We start from the raw sequence: 27,653 nt of genomic DNA, 5'->3' as shown, positions 1-27,653 counted from the left end.
GGACTGCAGTGGTTCGAGAAGGCAGCTCACCACCACTTCTCAAGGGCAAATAGGGATGGGCAATAAATGTTGGCCTTGTCAGCAATGCTCACATCCCAACAATTATTAAAAAATGAGGTTGGAAGCTCAACTCGGGGTCAAATATCTCAGACTGTTGCTAGGGAGAGGGATGGAGTTGGTAGCTAGGAAATAGAGTTTGGAGCGGGGACTGAAAACAATGGCTTCAATCTGCCTAATATTAAACTGGAAGAAATTATTGCTCATCCAGTACTGGATGTCAGATAAGCAGTCTACACTAATTTAGCAACAGTGGAAAAGTCGAGAGAGATAGTGGTGAGATAGAGTGGGGTGTTATCAGCGTACATGCTAAAACGAATGCTGTGCTTTCAGATGATGTCGCCGAGAGGTAGCATGTAGATGAGAAACAGGAGGGGGCCGAGGATTAGACCTTTGGGGGATGATGTGAGGGCAGGAAAAGGAGCATTGCAAGTGAAACGCTGGCTATGATTATTATAGATAAGAATGGAACCAGTCCCACCCAGCTGGACAACAGTGGAGAGACAGAGAGGATGGTGTGGTCAACCATGTCAACGGCTGCAGACAGGTCGAGAAGGATGAGAAGGCTTGGTTTACCTTTGTCACAGACACATAGAATGTCATTTGTGTCTTTGACAAGAGCCGTTTTGGTACTGTGGCGGGGCGGAAACCTGATTGAAGGGCTTCAAACATGGAATTCTGTGAAAGATAGGCAACATGTTCAAGGACATTGGAGCGGCACAGTGGAGCAGTGGTTAGCACCGCAGCCTCACAGCTCCAGCGACCTGGGTTCAATTCTGGGTACTGCCTGTGTGGAGTTTGCAAGTTCTTCCTGTGTCTGCGTGGGTTTCCTCCGGGTGCTCCGGTTTCCTCCCACATGCCAAAGACTTGCAGGTTGATAGGTTAATTGGCCATTATAAATTGCCCCTAGTATAGGTAGGTGGTAGGGAAATATAGGGACAGGTGGGGATGTGATAGGAAACATGGAATTAGTGTAGGATTAGTATAAATGGGCGGTTGATGGTCAGCACAGACTCGGTGGGCCGAAGGGCCTGTTTCAGTGCTGTATCTCTAAAAACTAAAAAAAAAACTAAAGGAAAGGGAGTTTGGAGATGGGGCAGTGGTTTTCAAGGACAGTGATTGTTTCGTTGAGGAAAGGGATGATGATGGCAGATTTAGAAGGAGGGGCAACACCTGAAAAGAGAGAACCATTAACAATGTCTGTTAAAATGGGGGCCAGGAGGAAACATTGGGTGGTCGAGAGTTTAGTAGGAAGAGGTCTGAGGGAGCAGGAGGTATGTCACACAGACAAGATGAGTTCAGAGAGGGCATGAGACGAGATAGGAGAGAAACCAGAGAAACATGCGAGTTCAGGGCTTGGGCAGGAGAAGTGGACTAGTGGAAGGGATGGACACAGCAGAGGCAGCTGATTGAATGGCCTCAATCGTACTGAGAAAGAAGACAGGTTCTGTATAGTTCTGCTTGGTTTTAATGTCAAGGAGAAACTATGGAGAAGTTTTCCTCAGAAGGTTAAACGTATGCAGCAAAATCCATCATAAATAAAGCTGAGTAAGAAATGCCCCTTTGGTCCATCAAGATTCTAATGTTATGTTTTATGAATTATTCTACAATGAACTTACTCTGTACTGCCAGTTAATGATCCCTATTTTGAAGAATGATGGATTGTATATCGATGAAGGATCTGAAATTTTATGAATAAAGTGTAAAACAGAGCAAAAATAACTGTAAAAAATTAGAAACACTTCAGTCTTTTTATTGTGGGGTTGGGGCGGTAGTTGCAGCAGGGTGGGGGTGATGGTCAAAAGAAGACATGCAATTATCAATTGCATGCTTAGAAATAATTATATTTTTTCGTAAAATACCCACTGGAGTGAATGCTATGGTGTTCAAATGGGTCGAAACCAAACATGTTTTAAGTCAAGATTATCAAAAAATGAATCTTCAGAGATCAGAACCAAATTGATGAAACCCATTTGTGCTTAGCTTCAGTGACATCTTTTTAGTCCAGAAACAAATGTTAATGGTCACTTATACTGTACTCACACCATATTAAACATTTCAAATGTAAAAGGACCTATACTGAAAGAAAGGAAACAATCCTTCCAGATGTAGCAGTCTAATCCTCTTAATCCAGAGTTCTTTAATACAAACTGAAATTAAAACAAAGTTAAATGTTTTGACATCGCTGCAAAATAAACTGAAAAAACATGCCATGAAGCTACCCTCCAAGTTCCATTACATCGTCAGCCAAGGTACTATTCAATATAATTAGAAATGATTAATGAATTAAACGAAGGCTTATGGCACAGAAACAATTGAGATAATGGGAAAGATCAAATGCTGCTCACAATCAAATGTTTTGCACATGATTTATTTTGAGAATCCAAGGCAACAAAGCAACTAAACAACCATTTATCTGACAAATACCCAAGGAGCAAGATTCTAGCAAAATCTGCTTTATAAAAAGTGCTTATTTTTTTCTTTATTCATTGACAGGATGTGGGCATCACTGACGAGGCCAGCATTTATTACCCACCCACTAATTGCCCTTGAAAAGCTGAGTGGTGAGTCACCTTCTTGAATTGCTACAGGCCTATTGTTTGATACAATGGAGTGGCATGTTAGTCCAATTCAGAGGGCAGTTAAGGGTCAACCACTTGGTTTGGGTCTGGAGTCACATAGGCCAGAGTGGGTAAGTACAGCAGGTTTCCTCCCCTAAAGATGGCACCTCAGTCACTGGAGTGCCAGCTTTGATTTTTGTGAAGATCTGGAGTGGGACTTGAACCCAAAAATCTTCTGAGAAGCTTCCTCACACTATTTACTTCATCTCCCCTGATTAACATTCCTTTCTCCCTCATTTATTTATCTAGATTCCCCTTAAATGTACCTATGCTATTTTCTGCAACAACTCCTTGTGGTAGTGAATTCCACATTCTAAGTCACTCTCTGGGTAAAGATGTTTCTCCTGAATTCCCTATTGCACCTATTAGTGACTACCTTATACTTATAAGCCCTAGCTTTGGACTGTCCCACCAGTGGTATTATCTCAAGTCTACCCTATCAAACACTTCATAATTTTCAAGACCTCGTTCAGGTCATCCCATCGCTCTTAGAGAAAAGAGCCCTACAGCTACTCAATCTTTCTTGAGAGTTGTATCCTCAATTTTTGTGTCATTCTCTGTTCTCTACTACCAACTCCATTCCTCTTCCTGGCAAGAGTCTGAGATTAAGCCAACATGTTCGTAGACTTGGTGTCACGTTTGATCCCAAGATGAGCTTCCAATCTCATTCGTGCTATCACTAAGACAACCTATTTCTACCTCTAACACTGCTCGACTTTGCCCGTTTCAGCTAATCTGCTGCTGAAACCCTCAGTCATGCCTTCGTTACTTCTAGACTTGACTATTTCAATGCCCATTTGGCTGGTCGCCCACATTCTACCCTCTGTAAACTTGAGGTCACGCAAAACTCTGCTGGCCGTGGCTTAATTCACATCAACTCCTGTTCCCCCATCACCCGTGCTTGCTGACCTACACTGCCTCCCAGTCAAGCAAAATCTTGATTTTAAAATTCTCATTCTGGTTTGCAAATCCATCCCCTCCCTATCGCTAACGTTCTCCAGCCCTGATTTTGATCCCTCCACCATTGGTGGCCACGCATTCAGTTGCTTCGGCCCCAAGCTCTGCAATTTCCTCCCTGCACCTCTCCGCCTCTCACATCACTTTCCTCCTTTAAGACATTCCTTAAAACCTACCTTTTTGACCAAGCTTTTGGTCTTCTGACCTATTATCCCCTTTTGTGGCTCGATGTCATACTTGGGTTTATAATGCTCCTGTAATAGGCCTTGGGACACTTTATGACATTAAAGGCACTATATAAATATAAGTTATCATTCATGTGAATCATTTTTACACTTTCTCCAGTGTTTCCGTATCTTTTTCTTAAACAGAGACCAGATATGCATAAGTGTGGTCTAATTAAGGTTCTATGTGAGGTTTCTAGGAGTACAGATACACAAATCACTAAAGTAACGACACGTTACTAAGGCCTTACAAAAAAGGAAACAAAGCACAGAGGTTCATTTCGAGCGGAAGAGAAAGCAGAGATCTTCAGTTAAACCTGTAGAAAAGCTTGGCTGGATCACACTTGAATTACTGTGAACAGTTCTGGTCTCTAAAAATTACACAAAGGATATAGAAGCACTGGAGAAGGTGCAAATTTTTTTTTTTACTAGAATGGCACCACAACTGAGAGGTTGCACATATCAGGAAAGATTTAACAGACTGGAGCTCTTTTCTCTGAAAAAATAAAGACAGAGGTGTCACCTGATAGAGGTTTTTAAGGTTATGAAAACATTTGACAGGGTAGATGCAGAGATGATGTTTCCGCTTGCAGGTGCACCCAGAACTCAGGGCCATAAATACAAGATGGGCACTAACAAATTCAATAGGGAATTCAGGGGAAACTTCGTTGCCTAGAGAGTAGCTAGAATGTGAAACTCGCTACCACAATGAATAGTTGAGGCAAATATCATAGATGTATTTAAGGGAAAGCTAGATAAATACGAAAGATTTAGAATGATAGGTCAGTGGGGTTAGATGAAGGGTGGAAGGGGGCTCATGTGGAGCATAATCAGCATGGACTTGTTGGGCCAAATGGCCTGATTCTGTGCTGTAAATACTATAATGTAATGTGTACTATAGAGCATCACTTTCACTAGTTTGTACACTGGCCTTCAGTTTTTTTGAACTGTAAAACTAAAGACAATTTCTCACCAAATAAAAGTTCTTATAGTATGTTTAGCTATAAATTAACTGTTAGCGCTCACTTAACTATTCCAATGCTCTCCCTGCCATCCTCCCACCTTCCACCCAACATAAACTTGAGCTCATCCAAAAATCTGCTGTCCATAATCCTAGCTCGCATTAAGTCCTACTCACCCATCATCTCAGCATTCGCTGACTAATATTGGCTCCTGGCCCAGCAATGCCGCAATTTCAAAATTCTCATCCTTGTTTTCAAATCTATCCATGAGCTCTCCCGCCCCCATCTCTATCACATCCTCCAGCCCAACAACCCACCATGAGCTCTGTGCTCCTCCAATTCTAGCCTCTTGCGTATTATTGATTTTCATCACTCCACCATTGGCAACTGTGCCTTCAACTGCCTAGGCCCTAAGCAGGTCGATTATGAAGGGGTTTGATAGGGTAGACACAAGAGATGTTTTCATTTGTGGGGGGAGACTAGAACTAGGGGAAATAAATAGTTAAAAACTTACTAATAAATCCAATAGGAAATTCAGGAGAAATATGTTTAACCAGAGAGTAGATAGAATGTGGAACTCCCTACCACAAACAGTAGTTGAGGCAAAGAGAAAGATAAACACACGAGAGAAAGGAATAGAAGGATATGTTGCTGGAGTTAGATTAAGAGTGGGAGGAGGCTCGTGTGGAGCATAAACATCAGATGACCTGTTTCAGTGCTGCAAATACTATGGAAGCTCAGGAATTGCCTCCCTAAACCTCTGCGCTTCACCACAACTCTCTCATCCTTTAAGAAACTCCTTAAAACCTACCTCTTTCATATAGCTTTTGGTTATCTGTCTTAATATCGCGTATGGCTTGGTGTCAAATGGGCCATTTTACTACATTAAAGACACTATACAAATGCAAGTTGTGTTGCTATATTAATTTACTTTCAAAATAGCACAGTATCTCAACAGATCAAATTTTCATCTCTGTGCTGAAGCAGCAGAATCATGCTCATTAAAGCCAAGCTGAGCAAACCACAATGAATATCCTGATGCAAGTCTCATAAGGTCTGTGCAGTGAGCAACCAGCTCAAATTGGGATAAAAACAAGTGCTGGAAAATACTCAGCAGGTCTGGCAGCATCTGTGGAGAGAGAAGCAAAGTTAACGTTTCAAGTCAGTGACCTTTCATCAGCTCAAATTGGGCCTGTGTTGGGAACTCAGTTTTCAGGAATGGTAGGCGAAATTAGTACACAGCATCAGCTCTTAAAAAGGGACTAATACTAATGCACACTAAACAAATGATTAAAATGTTCAAAGAAACTCTGGTAAACTGGGAAAAGGCAAGATAAAAACAGGAACAAGAGTAGGCTATTAAGCCCCTCAAACCTGTTCCATATTTGAATGAGAAGCTGCAGTGATTAAAATTTTATGCAAGTAGTTCTTTTTGTGTGAAGACTAATTAACTGTGTATGTCTGTCTTTAATATTAGTCAATATTGTCACTGGTTCTCTCTCAAGTGTTGTCCATCCCTCCTTTTAAATCTGCCGATCCCCTCTTCAAAAAAGCATTCCTTGACCCCACTATCATTGCAAACTACCATCCCATCTCCAACCTCCCTTTCCTCTCCGAAGTCCTTGACCGTGTCGTCACCTCCCAAATCCGTTCCCATCTGTCCCAGAACTCCATGTCTGAATACCTCTAACCAAGCTTCCAACCCTGCCACAGTACCGAAACAGCTTTGATCAAAGTCACAAGTGACATCCTATGTGACTGTGACAAAAAGTAAACTTTCCCTCCTTGCCCTTCTCAACCTGTCTGCAGCCTTTGACTCAGTTGACCACACCATCCTGCTCCAAATTTTCTCCACTATTGCCCAACTGGGTGGGACTGCTCACCTGGTTCCATAATTATCTATCTAATCGTAGCCAGCGTATCACGTGCAATGGCTTCTCTTCCTGCTCCCACACCATGACCTCTGGTATCCCCCAAGGATCCATCTTTGGCCCCCTATTTCTCATCTACATACTGCCCCTCAGCGACAGCATCCGAAAGCACAGTGTTAGTTTTCATGTGTATGTTGATGACACCCAACTCTACATCACCACCACCTCTCGATTCCTCCACTGTTGCTAAATTATCAGGCTGCTTACCAGACATCCAGTAGTGGATGAGCAAAAATTCCCTCCAATTAAATATTGGGAAGACGAAAGTTTTTGGTCTCCATTCCAAACTCTGTTTCGTAGCTACAGACTCCAGAGCTCTTCCTGGCAACTGTCAGATTAAACCAGCCCTTTCACAACCTCGATGTCACATCTGACCTCAAGAGGAGCTTCCGACCACAAATTCACAGCATCACTAAGACCGCCTAATTCCACCCCCATAATGTCGCCCAACTTCGGTCTTGTCTAAACTCACCTGTTGCTGAAACTCTCATTCATGCTTGTGTTACCTCTGGACTTGACTATTGCAATGTACTCATGACCGATCTCCTACATTTTACCCTCCTTAAACTTAAGCTCATACAAAACCCTGCTGACCGTTTCTTGAATCGCACCCAGCCCCATTCACCTATCACCCCTGTGCTTGCTGATCTACACTGTTTAGAGATACAGCACTGAAACAGGCCCTTCAGCCCACCGAGTCTGTGCCGACCATCAACCACCCATTTATACTAATCCTACACTAATCCCATATTCCTACCACATCCCCACCTGTCCCTATATTTCCCTACCACCTACCTATACTAGGGGCAATTTATAATGGCCAATTTACCTACCAACCTGCAAGTCTTTTGGCTTGTGGGAGGAAACCGGAGCACCCGGAGAAAACCCACGCAGACACAGGGAGAACTTGCAAACTCCACACAGGCAGTACCCAGAATTGAACCCAGGTCGCTGGAGCTGTGAGGCTGCGGTGCTAACCACTGCGCCACTGTGCCAATATTTGTGGTGAACATCAAGTTGCCATTCTGTTGTAGTGTCTTGAATTGTCTAGCTAACTCTTCTATGAGCATTACTCGGTTTATGGCTCCAGGTCAAGCAACATCTTGATATTAAAATTCTTATCCTTGTTGTCAAATCCCTCCATATCTCTGTAATCTCCTCCAGCTCCACAACCCTCCGAGTTATCTGTGCTCCCCTAATTCTGGCCTCTTTAGCATCCTCGAGTGCAATTGCTTTACCATTGGTGGCCACACCTACAGTTGACGAGGCGCTAAGCTCTGGAATACCTTCCCTAGACCTCTCTGCCTTGCTTTCCTCCTTTAAGACACTCTTTGACCAAGCCATTGGTCATCTGACCTGATAGTTCTTATATGGCTCAGTGTCGGTCATATTTTGTTTTATAATGCACCCATGAAGCACCTGGGGACATTTTATTATATTAAAGGCACTATACTAATACAAATTGTTGGTTAAATGATATTAGGTACATCACTAATCCATGAAAAACAGGATAATTCCCTTGCTAGAATCTCTGGTGACAGTAATTCCAGAATTCCTTCCGACTGGAATTTTGACTGCTGTGCATCCGTAAACCGAGTAATGCTCATAAAAGAGTTAGCTAGACAATTCAAGACACTACAACAGAATGGCAACTTGATGTTCACCACAAATATTGATTAGAGAACCTTATTGCACAATAGATATGGCACCAGACAAAAAGAGGCACATTAGAAGAGAAGATACTCCACAGGTTATGGGTGCTTCGGTTATGCAATTTCCACAGATCAGCTATAAGAACCTAATTTAAATAGGTGCAACTATTAAAAATATTGTTCTTGGGACAGCACTATTCCTGCACACTTCAGCACTGACTCCAAGTGCCATCAGTGGAAGAACAGATGATCAGATCTCCAATCCAGTCCGTTATTAACTTAAACGACGAGTAAAAGAGGTACCGGGTCGAAGGGCAGGGAAATAGTTGGGGGCTGGTGGGGATAACTTGATTAACAGTTTGTTGCAGCTGGTTAAAGAGTTAACGGCCAGAAGTTTATAAACACAGTGCCCATCGTCCTCTCTTGGCACTGACCTTTAAATATATAATAGAATGAAACTAAAGATGCATGTGCCTAATCACAGTGTAAACACCCTTAACTAAACTTTAAAAAACAAACATATTTAATTTTCAGGACACCAGAGACAACAGGATTGATTTTTCTATTTCAAAAAAGACTGTGATGGGACTCAGTTCAGGCTCATTTGAGACGCTGAATGTTGACTGAAGCAATTTTAGATTATGGCTGCAAAATTAAAGTATAAAATTGGCATTTTTGAAGTGTAATTATAAATTAGAAGAAATTTGAAGAATTCCCCAGTTAACAGAGTGAGTATAAGTATTGCTAATACAGAAAGGTTAATGACTCAATTCTTGGGCTGTGCTGAGCAGATTGCTGCTAATAATGTGGTGGGAGGGCAGGGGGAGATTGGTTTAGCCACACCACATCCAGGCTAGGAAGGATTAACAATTCAGGGGTCATATTTCTGATTTCAGTTTCTCATGGGAAATGCTCATTTGGACATCAGGTATGGGAAGCAGTATCCAGCACAGCCTGCAAATACCCCACTTTTGCAAATGAGTAATGAGCACTTTAGCAAGTTATCAACGGTATCCCAGAGTCCACAGAATACTAGATTGGTTCTTGGAATGAGAGGGTTGCCCTGTAATGAAAGGCTGGGCAAATTGGGCCTATACTCTCTAGAATTAAGCAAAATGAGAGGTGATCTCATTGAAACATACAAGATTCTGAAGGGGCTTGACAGGGTAAGCACAGAGCTTGTTCTCCCGACTGGGGAATCTAGAATAGCCTCAGGATAAGGGGTCGACCATTTAGGACTGAGATGAGAAGAAATTTCTTCACTCAGAGTTGCGAATCTTTGGAGTTGTCTACCCCAAAGAGGTTTATTGATGCATATAAATGTCTTGAATTTTGGAATACAGAGTAAAATTTTAACATTTGCCAATGAGACCAAACTTGGAGGAGGGGAGAACAGTGAGGACGATACCAATCAACTGCAACAGGACACAGATAGGCAAGCAGAATGGGTAGACAAGTGGCAGATGGAATTTAATGCAGACAAGTTTGAGGCAATGCATTTTGACAGAAGGAACAGAAAGAGGCAATATAATTTTAATGGCACAGATCTAAAGAGTGTGCAGGAACAGAAGGACCTGGTGGTTCATGAACATAGATCTTTGAAGGTAGCCTGTACACCACTCCCACAAGTGACTTCTTGCCTTTATCATTTCTCATCTCGACCCAAATCGCTTCTACGTCCTGGTTTCCTGAACTTAGGTCATCCCCTCTCTATTGTGCTAATACCATTAATTAACAAAGCCACCTCTCCACTTTTTCCTCACTTCTTGCCCTTCCTAAATGTCATGTACCCTGCAATATTCAGGTCCCAATCTACGGCATTCTGCAACCATGTCTCTGTAGTGGCCATCAGATCGTACTTATTTATTTCTATTTGCTCTTTCAGTTCATCCGTTTTGTTTTGAATACTACACACATTTAGATACAGGGCCTTTAGTTTTGTCCTTTTATTATTTTTGTAACCTCTAGCTATGTCTGATGATTTACTGTTAGATTTGTACTCACTGTCCCTACCCGTCATGGTCTGTTTATCTTTTCCCATTTAATACCTTTCTCTGTTGCTTTGTCTCTACTCTTAGATTTACCATCAATGATGTCTCTACATCCCTAGTTATGCATCTCGCTAGAACAGTCCCAGCACGGTTCAGGTGCAGACCATCCTAACAATACAGCCCAAACTATCCCCAGTACTGCTGCCTGCGCCCCACAAACCTGAACCCACTTCTACCACACCAGTCTCTGAGCCATGCGTTCATTTCTCTAATCTTATTTGCCCTACTCCAATTTGCAAGTGGCTCAGGTAATAATAGAGATTACCACCTTTGAGGTTCAGTTTCTTAATTTGGTGCCAAGCCCGTCATACTGACTATGCAGAACTCTCTCCTTGCCCTGCCTATGTTATTGGTACCTACGTGGACCACAACGACTGGATCCTCCCCCTCCCACTTTACGTTCCTCTCCATCCCTAAGCAGATGTCCCAAAGACTGGTACTCAGCAGGCAACACAGCCTCTGGACTCTCGCTCTTTGCTGCAGAGAACAGTGTCAATCCCCTCACTATACTGTCCCCTCCTACCACTACTTTCCTTTTTTCTCCCTCCACTTGAATGACTTCCTGTACCATGGTGCCATAGTCAGTCTGCTCATCCACACTACAGCCCTCACTCTTGTCCATACAAGCTGCAAGAACCTCAAACTTGTTGCTCAATTGCAAGGGCTGAGGCTCCTCCACTCCCACCTTCTTGATCCCCTTGCCTGCCTGACTCGCAGTCATACCCTCCTGTCCCTGACCACTGACCAAAACAGATGACCCTATCCTAAGGGGCGTGACTGCCTTCTAGAACAAAGTGTCTAGGTAACTTTCCCACTCCGATGCATTACAGCGTCTGCAGCTTGGCCTCCAGCTCAATGACTGAGCCGAAGGTGAAACAGCTGACACTTGCTACAGACGTAGTTGCCATGGATTGATGGCACAGATCTGAAGAGTGTGCAGGAACAGAAGGACCAGGTGATTCATGTACATCGATCTTTGAAGGTGGCCTATACACCACTCCCACAAGCGACTTCTTGCCTTTATCATTTCTCATCGCATCCAGGAGCTCCCACATACTGCAGCTACGACACATCACCTGTCCTGCCCTCTTTATTGTGTTAATTTAATTAAATTTATTTTTTCTTAATTTATAATTCCCCTCCTTAACGAACTCCTTCACTTACCAAACTCCCTTCTTCACACTCTGTGCCCTCCAGCAGCACTCAATGCAGACAAACAGCAGAGAGTCCTGAATTTACACTCTCTAAAAACAATGATGTGTCAGCTTTGCTCGAGCTCTGCTGGGGCTCAGAAATCAATTTAAGCTAGCTACCGAATTAACTAGCTACAGCTACTCTGAGAGCCTGTATACCCCTGTTTAAAACTATAAGAAACTAAACTTGTCTCTTAATTTAAACAGTCATTCCAATTAATTGCTAAATGTAACAAAACAAAAACTAGACTTGAGAGATTAACAATTAAAATCCACTCACTCAACAAACTCCCTTCTTCACACTTTGTGCCCTCCAGCTGCACTCAATGCCTTTCTAAAGCTCTGCTTTGGCCACAACTAGAGTACTGCGTCCAGTTCTGGTCACCACACTTCAGGAAGGATGTGAAGGTCCTTGAGAAGGTGCAGAGGAGATTTACCAAAATGGTTCCAGGAACGAGGGAATTTAGCTACAAGATTAGGTTGAAGAAGCAGGGGTTGCTTTCCTTGGAGCAAAGGAGGCTGGGGGAAATTTAATAGAGCTGTACCAGAGTATGACCGGTTTAGATGAAGTAGACAAAAAAAAAAGCTACTCCCATTAGCTAATCGTACAAGGGCTAGGGGACACAGATTGAAGGTTTTAGGCAAGAGATACAGAGGGATGTGAGGAAGAACTTTTTTTGTTTTTTGTAATGACCTGAAACTTGCCGCCGATGAGGGTAGTAGAAATTGAGATGATCAATGATTTCAAAAGGAAACTTGATTGGCACTCGAGGGAAATAAACGCAGGGCTACAGGGATAAGGTGGAGGAATATGACTGAGTACCAGCATAAAAATATGGGAGAATAAAGACATACAGCAGGCAAAAGTGCTCAAATGCTCCATGGAATATGATCAGGTGATGTTGGGACTAGAGATGAATTACATGCAACCAAAGTGAACTCTGGTGCTTTTTCCTAATACAGTTTGCCCGCACACACGAACAAAGACACTCCATTAACTGGAATAAAAATACACCTTTAATGCATCCTATGATCACAAAGGCGAAGTATAATCCTTTTAAAAGCCAAACTCTAGCAGCTAAGTGGGCTGCTAAGAGTCATTCTAAAATATAATTAAGCGAACTTGACAGCATGGATATTCACGAACCAGAAGGAACCTTCAATCAGATGGTAGGTACTCTCAAGTTTCTCAAATGTTCGAAATTATGCCTTTTCCTAGCAATGCAAGATCATGTTAATGCAGAACAAATGGATGCCAATTTTCTGTGCTAATGGATGGATTCCTGTGGAATTTACTGATTTCCAGTATTATAAGAAGTTTAAAAAGTCTATTGTGACTGAAAATTTGTTTGAGTTTCTGTGTTTGGGGAAAGTCGTGAAGTACATATGAAGTTGTCCAGTTTCCCTAATCAATTACCACTCAAACTATATAACTTGGAGTTTCCAATTGCATTTGAAGAAAATCTACAGCTTTTACTTCTGTTTACTACTTCCACAATAAAAGTAGTTCATAATTTTCAGCTGGAATTATATAGTCTTGTTAGCAGTGTTTACCATCACCCAGCTCAGGAGTAGAGTGTGCAGCTCATACTATTCCTGCACATATCCAATTGTGTAAGGTTCACTGTTACCAAATTGTAACAAGAACAACAGGACATGCTCATGCACCCAATTCTCGACAAGACAAGTTCCTGAACTTTGAAGGTTTAATGGCAGAAGGTCCAATGCCCAGAAGGCAAGAAACAGAAGAAACAAAGTTCAGGCCTATGCTCACACATACGACTGGCAATTAGAGTGGCAATGCTGCTGGAGAACAGTGCACAACAAAAAAGGAATTTTAAAAGAGGAAAATAAATCTAAAACGAAGCTATCAAATGTAAATAATGTCTTTTTCTTATTTGAAAGTAACAAATACTGAAAACAAACATAACTTCATTGAATTTTCTATCACATCTTGGCAGTCGCAATTGACGAGAAGCTTAATTGGATCAGCCACATCACCACAGTGGTTACAAGAGCAGAGTAGAAATTGGGCATCATTCTGTAACAAATGGCTCACTTCTGAAACCATTAAAGTCTCTCCACCATCAATAAGGTTCATGGCAGGTGTGATGGGAACAAAGCACGCATTTGAATGGGTACAGCTACAATACTCAAGCTCAACACTCTGCTGAGTAGTTCACATGATCAACACCCCTGCCATCAGATTCAAAATTTATCCCCATCACCATCGGTGCACTGTGATGCAATGTGCATTAACAAGAAGCAGCACTTCAGCAACTCACCAAGGTTACTACAAAAGCACTTCCCTCCCCTGGACCTCTACAATCAAGGCAAACAAGAGCAGTAGTGTCAAGGAAATACCATCACCTCCAAAACACCATCTAGACTTATATTCAATAGTCCTAACAAAATTGTCAGAGCAGCGATCCCAGGGCGCTTCAGAGAGATGTAAGGGATAAAAGGGATTAGAAGCCAAAGATGAAGATATTAGGAGTGACTAAGCATTTGGTCAAAGGAAAGATGTGCAGGAATTTCTGGCGGTAATTTCAGAATTTCAGGCCTTGGTGGCTCATGGCCCATCTGCCAATGGTGGGAGCAGGGAGAAGGAATGCAACCAGAGCTTGAATCAGGTAAACAAGGAATTTGGGCAGGTTTGCAGTGCTGAAGACATTACAGATAGATAGGGCATGTCCATGAAAGGATTTAAGCATAGATGAGAATTTGAAATTTGCGGTATTAGGGAACTGGGAGCTAAAGCAGGTCAGCAAGGATAGGATTGACTGGTGACTGGGACTTCGTTCAAGATAGGATTGTTGGATGAGCTGAAGTTTACAGAGGTGGAGGATGGAAGGCTGGGCTGGGCAGTACTGTATTACTTAAATCTGAAGGTAGACAAAGACATGTATGAGAGTTTCAGCAAGATATATATGTAGGGACAGAGGCAGGTAATGTAGTAGTCAGTTTTTGCGATAGAGAGAATACAGGGTCAGAAGTCCAGCTCAGAACTCAATATGATGCCAAGGTGAGACTTGAAATACTAGAACTATTTCCACTGGAGCAGAAAAGGCTGAGGAGATTTAATAGAGGTTCTTAAAATTGATCAGCACCCCACCCACCACCTTAAACATTCACTCCCTCCACCACTGGCGCACTGTGGCAACATCATGCACCATACCAGATGCACTGTAGCAACTCACCAAACCTCCTTTGACAGCATCTTCCAAACCCATGACTTCTACCACCTAGAAGGACAAGGGCAGCAGATGCATGGGAACACCACCATCTGCAAGTTCCCCTCCAAGTCACACATCAAACTGATTTGGATCTACATTGCCATTCCTTCACTGTCTTTGGGTCAAAAACCTGGAACTCCCTTCCTAACAGCACTGTGGGTGTATCTACACCAGATGGATTACAGCAGTTTAAGGTGGCGGTAAGGCACCACCAGAAGAACAATTAGGGATGGGCAACAAATGCTAGCCTTGCCAGAGATGCTTATATCGCATGAAAGAATAAAAAACATTATGAAGTGTTTTTCTGGAGTAAATAGTGAAAGACTATTTCCTTTGGCTGATGAGTCAATATCGAGTCAGAAATTTAAAAATCACTAAAAAGGGTGAGAAATTTCCTTTCATAATTGAGAGATCATTTAATCTTTTAAAGCAAGAGTAGATAAACATAACCCACTGCAAATTCAAGGACATAGGGAGAGCAGGGCAGTCAGATTTGTTTTGGTTCATTCTGGTAAAGACCTGGTACAAACAGTAGGCCAAATTGCATTCTTCTGCTGCCACGTTCGAACCTGCACCAAATCCAGTTCATTGTTCATCATTGCATTCAGCGGCCTACTTCTGTCTACCAACTCCTTTATTTTAAAGTTTATATCCTCATCTTCAATCTATCCACAGCCTTATCGTTCCCAATCTCTAATACCTCCTTCAGCCCACAGCCATCCAAGAACACCTCACTCCTCCAAATCTGGACTCTTGTGCATCCCTGACTCCCTTCACCCAATCAATGGCAGTTGTGCCTTCAGTTGTCTAAGCCCGAAACTCTGGAATTCCCTACCTAAACATCTCTGCCTCTCCAACGTGCTCTCCTCTAAGACCCTCCTTAAAGTCAACCTCTTTGGCCAAGCTTTTAGTACCTGTTCTAAAATCTCATTCTTCTGCTCAGTGTCAATTTTTATCTGATTATATTCCTGTGAAGCACCTTAGGATGTTTTATGACATTAAATACACTATATAAATGTAAAATGTCTTTACTGTTGTTGAATACTGCTATATTCTTCAGGTAATCACAGAGTTAAACATTTACGAGTTGCTTATACAAGACTACAGGGCAGCCTCTGTGGAATGTAATTAATCAATGTGCTCCAGGCAAGACCTCATTGACTGATCATTCATGCAAATTATCAAAAATTACAGGAATTAAATTCTGCACCACCTGTCTTGTCTAACATTGAAATAAGTAACAGTTAACCAGCAGATGACGTGAATGAGTTGATTACCAAACCTCTCAACTTACTAAGAACAGAAACTTCCGGAAATATTCAGCAGGTCTGGCAGCATCTTCATCAGTTCTAATGAAGGGTCGCAAACCTGAAATGTTATCTCTGTTTCTCTCACTACAGATGCTGCCAGACCTGCTGAGTATTTCCGGCACTTTCTGTTCTCATTTCAGAGTTCCAGCATCCACTGTATTTTGGCTTTATCTTACTCAAGTTATTAAGAACTAGTTACCAGACAGATTAAGTTTAGATCTTATGTTCAAGCATAAAAGCTATTAAAAATAATCAAACCTTTGTGTGGAACCATTGTAGCAGTAGTTTGGAAGGAAATCATAATTCAGTTCCCAGAAAACATGAAGAGTTATTCTTCCATATGGTGCTGATACATTGTGATTGGCTTCCCTGAACATGGCATCAAAACTGTCCAAGGTCAAGTATTTACTGAGCAGCTTATGACTCATACGGTTGACTTCTACTAGACCTTCAAGCTCCTAAAGAACCAAAATCACAACAGATAAAGTTATAGTGTAAATATTATAAATAGGCAACATAAAGCTTGGACAGTCAGCTTTCCCAATGGTTGACTGGCTAAAAGCACTGCATGGTGTATTAATAAGTTATAGAATCCTATAGCACAGGAGACCATTCATCCCTTAGAGCTGTGCTAGCTCTTTGAAAGCACTATCCATTTAGTCCCACAAGCCAGCTTTTTTCCTATAACTCTGCAAATCAGTCCTCTTCCAGTACATATCCAATTGTCTTTTGAAAGTTTTGGTGGTATCTGCTTCTACCAACCTTTTAGGTTGTGTACTCCAGATCTCAACAATGCTGTGTGTGAAGAAGTTTCACTTCATTTTCCTTCTAGTCCTTTTGCCAATTAATTGAAGTCCTGACTTCTGGTTACCAAACCATTTACCAGAGGAAGCAGTTTCTCCCAACTTGCTCCATTAAAATCCCTCATATAATTTTGAATACTTCGATTGGGTCTAGAACACTACCAGCTTCTCCAATGTCTCCACATAACTGAAGCCCCTTATCCTTGACATGATCCTGCTCAACCTCTTCTGTACCATCTCCAAGGCCTTGACATCATTCCTAAAATGTGATGCTCAGAGTTGTGCACGTTACACCAGCAGAGGCCTAATCAAAAGATGATTGATGAAAGGAGGGCAGTGGATGTTGTCTATATGGACTTTAGTAAAGCTTTTGACAAGGTCCCGCATGGCAGACTGGTACAAAAGGTGAAGTCACACGGGATCAGAGGTGAGCTGGCAAGATGGATACAGAACTGGCTCGGTCATAGAAGACAAAGGGTATCAGTGGCTGGGTGTTTTTCTGAATGGAGGGATGTGACTAGTGGTGTTCCGCAGGGATCAGTGCTGGGACCTTTGCTGTTGTAGTACATATAAATGATTTGGAGGAAAATGTAGCTGGTCTGATTAGTAAGTTTACGGACGACGCAAAGGTTGGTGGAGTTGCGGATAATGATGAGGATTGTCAGAGGATACAGCAGGATATAGATCGGTTGGAGACTTGGGCGGAGAAATGGCAGATGGAGTTTAATCCGGACAAATGTGAGGTAATGCATTTTGGAAGGTCTAATGCTGGTGGGAGGTATACAGTAAATGGCAGAACCCTTAGGAGTATTGACAGGCAGAGAGATCTGGGCGTACAGGTCACTGAAAGTGGCAACGCAGGTGGATAAGGTAGTCAAGAAGGCATACGGCATGCTTGCCTTCATCGGTCGGGGCACAGAGTATAAAAATTGGCAAATCATGTTGCAGCTGTACAGAACGTTAGTTAGGCCACACTTAGAATATTGCCTGCAATTCTGGTCGCCACACTACCAGAAGGATGTGGAGGCTTTGGAGAGGGTACAGAGGAGGTTTACCAGGATGTTGCCTGGTCTGGAGGGCATTAGCTATGAGGAGAGGCTGGATAAACTCGGATTGTTTTCACTGGAACGACGGAGGTGGAGGGGCGGCATGATAGAGGTTTACAAAGTTCTGAGCGGCATGGACAGAGTGGATAGTCAGAAGCTTTTTCCCAGGGTGGAAGAGTCAGTTACTAGGGGACATAGGTTTAAGGTGCGATGGGCAAAGTTTAGAGGGGATGTGCGAGACAAGTTTTTATATACAGAGGGTGGTGAGTGCCTGGAACTTGCTGCCAGGGGAGGTGGTGGAAGCAGATACGATAGCGAAGTTTAAGAGACATCTTGACAAATATATGAATAGAACATAGAACATTACAGCGCAGTACAGGCCCTTCGGCCCTCGATGTTGCGCCGACCTGTGAAACCATCTGACCTGCACTATTCCATTTTCATCCATATGTCTATCCAATGACCACTTAAATGCCCTTAAAGTTGGCGAGTCTACGACTGTTGCAGGCAGGGCGTTCCACGCCCCTACTACTCTCTGAGTAAAGAAACTACCTCTAACATCTGTCCTATATCTATCACCCCTCAACTTAAAGCTATGTCCCCTCGTGTTTGCCATCACCATCCGAGGAAAAAGACTCTCACTATCCACCCTATCTAACCCTCTGATTATCTTATATTCTCTATTAAGTCACCTCTCCTCCTCTCTAACGAAAACAACCTCAAGTCCCTCAGCCTTTTCTCGCAAGACCTTCCCTCCATACCAGGCAACATCCTAGTAAATCTCCTCTGCACCCTTTCCAAAGCTTCCACATCCTTCCTATAATGCGGTGACCAGAACTGCACGCAATACACCAGGTGCGGCCTCACCAGAGTTTTTTACAGTTGCAGCATGACCTCGTGGCTCCGAAACTCGATCCCCCTACTAATAAAAGCTAACACACCATATGCCTTCTTAACACCCCTATTAACCTGGGTGGCAACTTTCAGGGATTTATGTACCTGGACACCAAGATCTCTCTGCTCATCGACACTACCAAGAATCTTCCCATTAGCCTTCTGCATTCCTGTTACTCCTTCCAAAGTGAATCACCTCACACTTTTCCGCATTAAACTCCATTTGCCATCTCTCAGCCCAGCTCTGCAGCCTATCTATGTCCCTCTGTACCCTACAACATCCTTCGGCACTATCCACAACTCCAACGACCTTTGTGTCATCTGCAAATTTACTAACCCACCCTTCTACACCCTCATCCAGGTCATTTATAAAAATGACAAACAGCAGTGGCCCCAAAACAGATCCTTGCGGTACACCACTAGTAACTAAACTCCAGGATGAACATTTGCCATCAACCACCACCCTCTGTCTTCTTTCAGCTAGTCAATTTCTGATCCAAAGCACTAAATCACCTTCCTGTTCCTGTGCTGTACTGTTCCGTATTTTCTGCAATAGCCTACCGTGGGGAACCTTATCAAACGCCTTACTGAAATCCATATACACCACATCCACGGCTTTACCCTCATCCACCTGTTTGGTCACCTTCTCGAAAAACTCAATAAGGTTTGTGAGGCACGACCTACCCTTCACAAAACCGTGCTGACTATCGCTAATGAACTTATTCTTTTCAAGATGATTATAAATCCTGTCTCTTATAACCTTTTCCAACATTTTACCCACAACTGAAGTAAGGCTCACAGGTCTATAATCACCAGGGCTGTCTCTACTCCCCTTCTTGAACCTTCTAAGAGGACAACATTTGCTATCCTCCAGTCTTCCGGCACTATTCCTGTCGACAATGACGACATAAAGATCAAGGACAAAGGCTCTGCAATCTCCTCCCTGGCCTCCCAGAGAATCCTAGGATAAATCCCATCTGGCCCAGGGGACTTACCTATTTTCACACTTTCCAAAATTGCTAACACCTCCTCCTTGTGAACCTCAATCCCATCTAGCCTAGTAGTCTGTATCTCAGTATTCTCCTCGACAACATTTTCTTTCTCTACTGTAAATACTGACGAAAAATATTCATTTTACGCTTCCCCTATCTCCTCTGATTCCACACACAACTTCCCACTACTATCCTATACTATAGGAAGGCAATAGAGGGATATGGGCCCCGGAAGTGCAGAAGGTGTTAGTTTCGGCGGGCATCAAGATTGGCGCAGGCTTGGAGGGCTGAATGGCCTGTTCCTGTGCTGTACTGTTCTTTGTTCAGTGATTTAGCAAGATTTCCTTGTTCTGGTATGCGATGCATCCACTTAAGCCTAGTATCCTACATGCTTTCTTAACCGTCTTATCAAGTTGTGCTGCCACCTTCAAATATTTGTGAACATGCACCCCCAAGCCACTCTGCTCTTGGACTCCTCAAGACAGTACCATTTAGATTATGTTGCCCCTCCATGTTGTTCTCCCCACAAAGCATCACTTCTCATTTATCCGCATTCAATTGCATCCATGTGTCTGCCCATTTCACCAGTCTTCTGTCTGCTACTACCCTACTCACTATTTTATGCATTGCCAAGTTTTGTATCACCTGTAATCTTCCCATCTTTCTTAACCATTGACAACCCTGCCACCTTCAAAGATTTTCGAATATGACCCAGAGGTCCCTTTGATCTTGCACCCCACCAAAACAGTACCATTTAGATTATACAGACTCTCCTCACTCTTCCTACCAAAATGCACATTTCTCTATGTTAAATTTCATTTCTGTGTGTCCGCCCATTTCACCAATACCAGTCCTCCTGAAGTCTTTTATCTCCCTCACTGTTGACTACATTTCGAAGACATCCGCAAACTTTCAAATTATAACCTGCATACCCAAGTCTAGGTTATTAGTATATATCCAAAAGAACACTGGTCCCAATACTAAAACCTTGGGACACCACTGTATGCTTCCCTCCCGAGTGAAAAACAATTGTTCACCACCACGCTCTGCTTTCTGTCCTTGCTATTACAAAGGATAATTTGACTGTTGTGAGGTAGAGTAGTACGCTGCCATACTGTAGTACCAAGAGAGATCAAACAGAAATTTAGGTAAGTAGATAGTGTTCAACAGCAGATGGATTCTTTAAGGGATTAAAATTGGGATTAAGAAATGACAGTTGCGTTAATGGTACAGTTTACAAATGAATATGAATAAATCCCAAACTCAGACATTTTGGTTTCAGAATTTCTAATATACATAGGTAACTGGGTTTTCTCCGGGTGCTCCGGTTTCCTCCCACAAGCCAAAAGACTTGCAGGTTGATAGGTAAATTGGCCATTATAAATTGTCACTAGTATAGGTAGGTGGTAGAGAAATATAGGGACAGGTGGGGATGTTTTTTAGGAATAGGGGATTAGTGCAGGATTAGTATAAATGGGTGGTTGATGGTCAGCACAGACTCGGTGGGCCGAAGGGCCTGTTTCAGTGCTGTATCTCTAATCTAAATCTAATCTACATATTCTAGACCAAATAAAATACATCTAGAAGTGCTGAGGAAATAAACAGGGTTCACTTAATATTTTCAGAGCTTTATGAATATAAATTTTAACACCTGGAAGATTGCCAAATTTTTCACGGATATTTATAAAAGGAGTAAGAAGGGAAAGGGGGAATGCCTGACATATGTAACAGGAAAAGCCTCAAAATTATTTAATGAATGGCTATTCTCCAATTCATCCACCCACTCTGATCACTGTCTTTGGTCTTCTACACTGTTCCCGTGAAGCTCAACATGAGCTTGACCAACAGCAACTCGCTTTCCTACTCCAGCTGTCACAACTTCAGACCTTAACCAGAAACCCCATTTTCTCCGACAGCAAATGCTAGTAATGCTGGAGTGGTATGCCAGCGTTTCTGAAGACGAGTAAGTTTTGGGTCGGTGCTTGGGATAGAGAACCTCTATCAGTACACAGCCAGCAGAGAGGTCCACATCCCTTGTGTTTACCCTACCCTACCTAACCCTGGAATGTGCTAGGACGTTTTAAACAAGGTATATGATAAGCAATGGATCAGAGTTAAAAGAATTATAATCCATTACATAATGGAAACCAATTTTGTTTTGTAAGGCAACCTGGCCTGAGAAAATGTTCCTACTGCAAACAGTGCTATGTATGCAGATCATGAGAGCAGAGTATAACTGACATTTTTAGAGGTCATGATGGTAGAATGAACAGTGATATTTCAAATTTCCCATAAATGTGCATACAAGTGATATTTTCTTTGCACAAATACAAAACATCAAGAGTTCTCTTTCCACAGTCTGTCACAAAACTAGTTGCTCAAATTTTTGGGATACATTACCCTTTCAGGGTAATTTGAGGTAGACCAAGCAACAGGCGAAGCCAGCTGTTTCATGCTGCTGCTATGCAGTAGCAACACGTGTGGTGTTCGCCACTAACAGGATGCTGCCGTCAAGCCAGAAAGACTTCCTCCCTATGACATAAATGAGTAATGTGATATATGAATTTCAATGCCAGTATGATGCTAGGTATATCGGCCGTACGTCCCTAAGACTGGCGGATCGTATCAAATGTGTCTCTTCTGCTGTTCGCAACGGGCAAGGTACAGGCCGCAGTCAACAAGCCCATGCTTACAAAACTCAAAGCAATGTGTCCAACATTAGATGGGATTCCATGATTGGACAACATTTGCTACATAATCATCAGTGTGCTAAGAATTACGCTGACAACCAATTTAAGATAGTCAGTAGGGCTCGCAGTGTGGCGCATTTGCGCATACTGGAAGATACATACATTAATACACTGGGCCCTGTTCTTTGCAGACAGATTGCGCCTGTTTCAGCTAACCAAAATAAATGATAGCCATTTGCTGGTTCATTCCTCAGGGCACTGCCTTGACCACAGTCAAGCTGCCTGGTTTAAATTTCAAACAAAGCTTGGCAGTTAACTGTCAGTCACCATAAACTGGTGCATTCTCCATGGCAACGCCTCTACCTATCAGAGTTCACTTGCCAAACAATCAGCACTCTCTTCTCAAAGGTTAAGGTTGTTGTTTTCCCTTACATTGGTATTCTTACGGATTGTCCTGATGAGTGCAAGAGGAAAAGCTTCGACTACATCTCTATTTTCAGCAATACTCAAATTCTGTACTACCAAATGACTATTTGGCAATTAAACTGACATAACTCTGCCTGGACAAAACATCTCAATACCTAAAGAGAGCTCCAATTCATTAAGATTCAGCACACATACCACAATGGAGGTGAGGTCTTCACTCTCAAATCGTGTAATTGCCAACTCTAACGATTTGTACATTGCTGCTGAAATTCTTTGAGTGATCAGCCGATTCAGGTCTATTGATCTACCAAGAAGCTGTAATCCAAGAGATTTAAAATATTAACATGATTAAAACAACTTTCTAAAACAGTGCAGAAATGTAATATTCTTAACTCTAGTTCAGTAAGAGCAATTTAATCATATCGATACATTCCACCTTAGTTTTAACACAATCTTCTCTAGCATTTTGCCCGCTACAACCACGTATGTACAAGTATTATAGAATATCTTCAAACATCATAAAATATGCACTAAAATGAGTTTGCTATAAAAATAAACTTGCTAACTATTTTGATGATCCATAAACGCAGCTGACCAAATAAGTTATTTTTTTATTCTGAATTACTGAGTCTCTATTCATGCTATTTAATGCAACCTTTCGGATTTTACACCAGCTCATACAATCTGCATAGTTATTGGTTTGGCAAGCTTTTGCTGAGTAAACTATCTTTGGAGGAGCCTTAGCTTTATCTTGTCTATCATTCGCCTTTTAACTTTAATGCTGTTTAGTTTTTAGTTTAGAGATACAGCACTGAAACAGGCCCTTCGGCCCACCGAGTCTGTGCCGACCATCAACCACCCATTTATACTAATCCTACACTAATTACATATTCCTACCACATGCCCACCTGTCCCTACATTTCCCTACCACCTAACTATACTAGGGGCAATTTATAATGACCAATTAACCTATCAACCAGCAAGTCTTTGGCATGTGGGAGGAAATCGGAGCACCCGGAGGAAACCCACGCAGACACAGGCAGTACCCAGAATTGAACCCGGGTCGCTGGAGCTGTGAGGCTGCGGTGCTAACCACTGCGCCGCCCACTGCGCAGTCTGGGGTTTGGCCTTTCACTCTAGTGTCTCAGTAATGGGGAAAAAAAGGAACTCTCACCTGTACATGTCTTTGTTTCAATAATGTCTCGTATCTATTCGATGGAGGTGTTGGTATATTAGCTCCTTGGTTCTTGCACTCTGCTCGCAGCCGCTTATCTAAAAGGAGGCTATAAAAGTTGTACAGATGATATTGCAAAATACATTCAATGCATACATGTTTTATAATATCTGAATAATGGCCTTCACCAATACCTTCCTGCCAGAATCTTGTAGTAAGCAAATATTTGGTCAGCCAACTTGTATACAAATTGGTCAAAACAGAGGTTCACCTAAAATAAAAAGAGCACAAGTGTTCCGTAATTACCATCTGCCATGGAATTTGGACAATAAAATTCAACACAAATATACAAAACCTCAACATCAATGTTGAAATCCATGATTGAAAAACTAAATTAAAAAAATTACAGTTTTAAAGGAATAAATTCAAGAATAATTACCTCTGCTTCAATTTCATCATAAAGAAACTGTTTCTTGAATTTAGTAAGTGCATAGTGGGCACTGTCATTGTAAAGGTCCAATGAATATAATACATATCTACAAAAAAGAAATTGTTATGGTTGAAGAGGATTGCTCAAAACACACCTCACTATAATATGGTATTAGAAGTGTGGTGAATTAAAATATTTTAAAAAGACAAGTAATTAAAATTTAAATAGATTATAGCAAAATTATATACAGATATAATTAAAATCCCTCATTGCCAAATCTACATTGCTATTTTATCCATGTCATTGCATAGTTTCAGTACAATGGACTGACAGGCTGGAGTGCAGCACATATCCACGTTCTGAGACCCCCCCTATAAAGCAAAGAGTAACAAAATACATTACTTGGGAATAGTGGCAAATCAGTAGCTTTAAAAAAAAAGGCTTTACTAAAAGCTCAAAAGTGTGTAAATAAAGCATTAAAATGGCCTATACTACCAGATAATTCCATAATTATGTTTTCTAATAAAACTGTGAAAGGCAAAAAGTTGAGAATTTCAGTAACATTCCATCCCCTCACCAAAGTTTGGCAGATGCAAGAGGTGCCCATTTCCTAATTTTGTAAAAGAGAAAATGAACATTGGTTCTCCATCTTTCATCGCAAACAATTTGCACACTGAACTAAAATGTGTGAAGTCCTTTACTCAAGCTTTAAGCCCATTAAAGAAAAGGTCAAGCAGTCAATCCTGGGATTTTTCTACCAGAGATGGTGCTATTATTGACAGTCTTATAAGCTCAAAGACCATATGTATATTCATCTATTGGTAGGTACGCATCATGAGAGAGCGCGCAATACATAGAGCAAGTGAGTGCATATAAGAGAGAAAATGGATGGAGTATGTTGCATTTTGGTTGAGCAATGCCTCTTAAAATTCACATCTTTGTTTGAAAACTCTTCGATGGCCTTTACCTCTCCATCTGTAACCTCCTGCAGCCCTACAACCCTCAAAGATATCTGCATTCCTCCAACTCTCTCTTGCGCATCCCCAGTTTTCATTGTTTCACATTGGTAGCTATGTCGTCAGCTGTGGAGGTCCTAAGCTCTGAATTCCCTCCCTAAATCTATCTGCCTCTCTACCTCCTTTAAGACGCTCCTTAAAACCTAACTCTTTGCCCCAATATCTCCTTACGTTGCTCAGTCAAGGATTAAAATCGGAGATGCTCAACAGGTCAGATATGGATAAGCAGAGATATCACGAAGGGTTGTGGAGTTGGAGGAGATTATAAAGGTAGGAAAGGGCGAGGCCATGGAGGGAGTTGAAAACAAGGATGAGAATTTTTAAATCACAATGTTGTTTGACCAGGAACTAATGTAGGTCAGCAAGCACAAGGGTGATAGGTGAAAGGGACTTGTTGCGAGTTAAGATATGGGCAACAGTTTTAGATGACCTAAAGTTCACTGAGGGTAGAATGTAGGAGACCAGCCAGGAGAGCATTGGAATCGTCAAGTCTTGAGGTAATGAAGGCATGATGACAGTTTTCAGCAGCAGGGGGAAAGAACACAAGTAATAGGAGCAGGAATAGACCATAAAGCCCATTGAGTTTGCTCCGCCAATCAAAATGATCAGGTTGATCTTAGGCTTCAACTCCACTTTCTTGCCTGCTTGCCATATTCTTTGATTCGATTCCCTGAGACACCAAAAATCTGTCTATCCCAACCTTAAATGTATTCAATGATGGAGCATCCACAACTCTCCGGGGTAGAGAATTCTAAAGATTCACAACCCTAGAGTGAAGTAATTTCTCCTCATCTCAGTCCCGAATGATCGGCCCCTTATCCTGAGACTGTGCCCTGTTTTAAATTCTTCGACCAGTGGAAACAATCTCTCAGTGTCTACCCTATCCAGCCCCCTTTAGAATCTTGTATGTCTCAATGAGATCATTTTTCATTCTTCTAAACTTCAGAGAAGATAGGGCTAATTTACTCAACCTATCATAGGACAATGCCCTCATCCCAGGGACCAATTTAGTGAACCTTTGCTGTACTGTCTCCAGTGCAAGTACATCCTTTCTTAAATGTGCAGACCAAAACTGCACACAGGACTCCAGATGTGGTCTCACCAAAAGCCTGTACAATGGTAGGAAGTCAGGTAATGTTATGGTGGTGGAAATAGGCAGTCTTAGTGATGGTGTCAAAATGTCAGAAACTCATCTTGGAGTCAAATGTGACACCGAGCTTGCGAACAGACTGGTTTAGTCTCAGACTGTTGCTAGGGAGAGGGATGGAATCAGTAGCTAGTGAATGGAGTTTGCAGTGGGGACCGACAACAACGGCTTCAGTCTTCCCAAAACTTAATTGAAGGACATTTCTGCTCGGTCAGTATTAGATGTCGGATAAGCAGCCTGATAGTTTAGCAACAGTGGAGGAGTCAAGAGAAGTGGTGGTGAGATGGGGCTGGCTGTCATCAGTGTACACATGAAAACTAATGCTGTGCTTTTGGATGATGTCACCGTGGGATAGCAGGCAGATGAGAAATAAAAGGGGACCAATAATAGATCCCTGGGGGACACCAGAGGTAACGGTGCTTGAGCAGGAAGAGAAGCAATTGCAAGTAATACTCTTGCTACAATTAGATAGATAAGAATGGATCCAGATGACAGCAGTCTCACCCACCTGGATGATATGGAGAGGCGTTGAAGGAGGATAGCATGGTCAAAGGCTAAAGACAGGTCAAGGAGGGATTGCTTACCTTTGTCACAGTCATAGATTGTCATTTGTGACTTTGATAAGAGCTGTTTCGGTACTATGGCAGGAGTGGAAACCTGATTGGAGGAATTCAAACATGGAGTTCCAGGAAAGATGGGCATAGATTTGGGAGCATAAAACAGCATTGAATTCACTGAATAAGACATGTCAATGTTTTTCTATTGTCACCAAGTTACACCTTGGTCATTCCTCTTACTCCTATGGCACCTTCTCCTCCTTAGAGCACCATATCCAGTTCTA

The 27,653-nt window shown here is 42.1% G+C and overlaps 1 protein-coding gene across 4 annotated transcripts in view; it reads right to left on the bottom strand.

Annotated features, from left to right (window-relative positions):
* Positions 1 to 27,653, bottom strand: part of cyfip1 (cytoplasmic FMR1 interacting protein 1) — a 247,007-nt gene that overhangs the window by 104,797 nt on the left and 114,557 nt on the right. For all 4 annotated transcript variants that reach the window (XM_068033255.1, XM_068033252.1, XM_068033256.1 and 1 more), the window contains 5 exons: positions 24,659 to 24,755; positions 24,414 to 24,490; positions 24,220 to 24,328; positions 23,241 to 23,360; positions 16,453 to 16,652 (listed from right to left, as the gene is read on the bottom strand). In XM_068033255.1, the coding sequence (XP_067889356.1) occupies positions 16,453 to 16,652; positions 23,241 to 23,360; positions 24,220 to 24,328; positions 24,414 to 24,490; positions 24,659 to 24,755 (603 nt within the window). The remainder of the gene's footprint in view (positions 1 to 16,452; positions 16,653 to 23,240; positions 23,361 to 24,219; positions 24,329 to 24,413; positions 24,491 to 24,658; positions 24,756 to 27,653) is intronic.

The sequence above is a fragment of the Heterodontus francisci genome, chromosome 6, assembly GCF_036365525.1.
Source record: "Heterodontus francisci isolate sHetFra1 chromosome 6, sHetFra1.hap1, whole genome shotgun sequence".
Classification (NCBI taxonomy): domain Eukaryota; kingdom Metazoa; phylum Chordata; class Chondrichthyes; order Heterodontiformes; family Heterodontidae; genus Heterodontus; species Heterodontus francisci.
The sequence above is the reverse complement of the archived record's forward strand: the minus strand, read 5'-3'. Positions and strand labels throughout refer to the sequence as shown.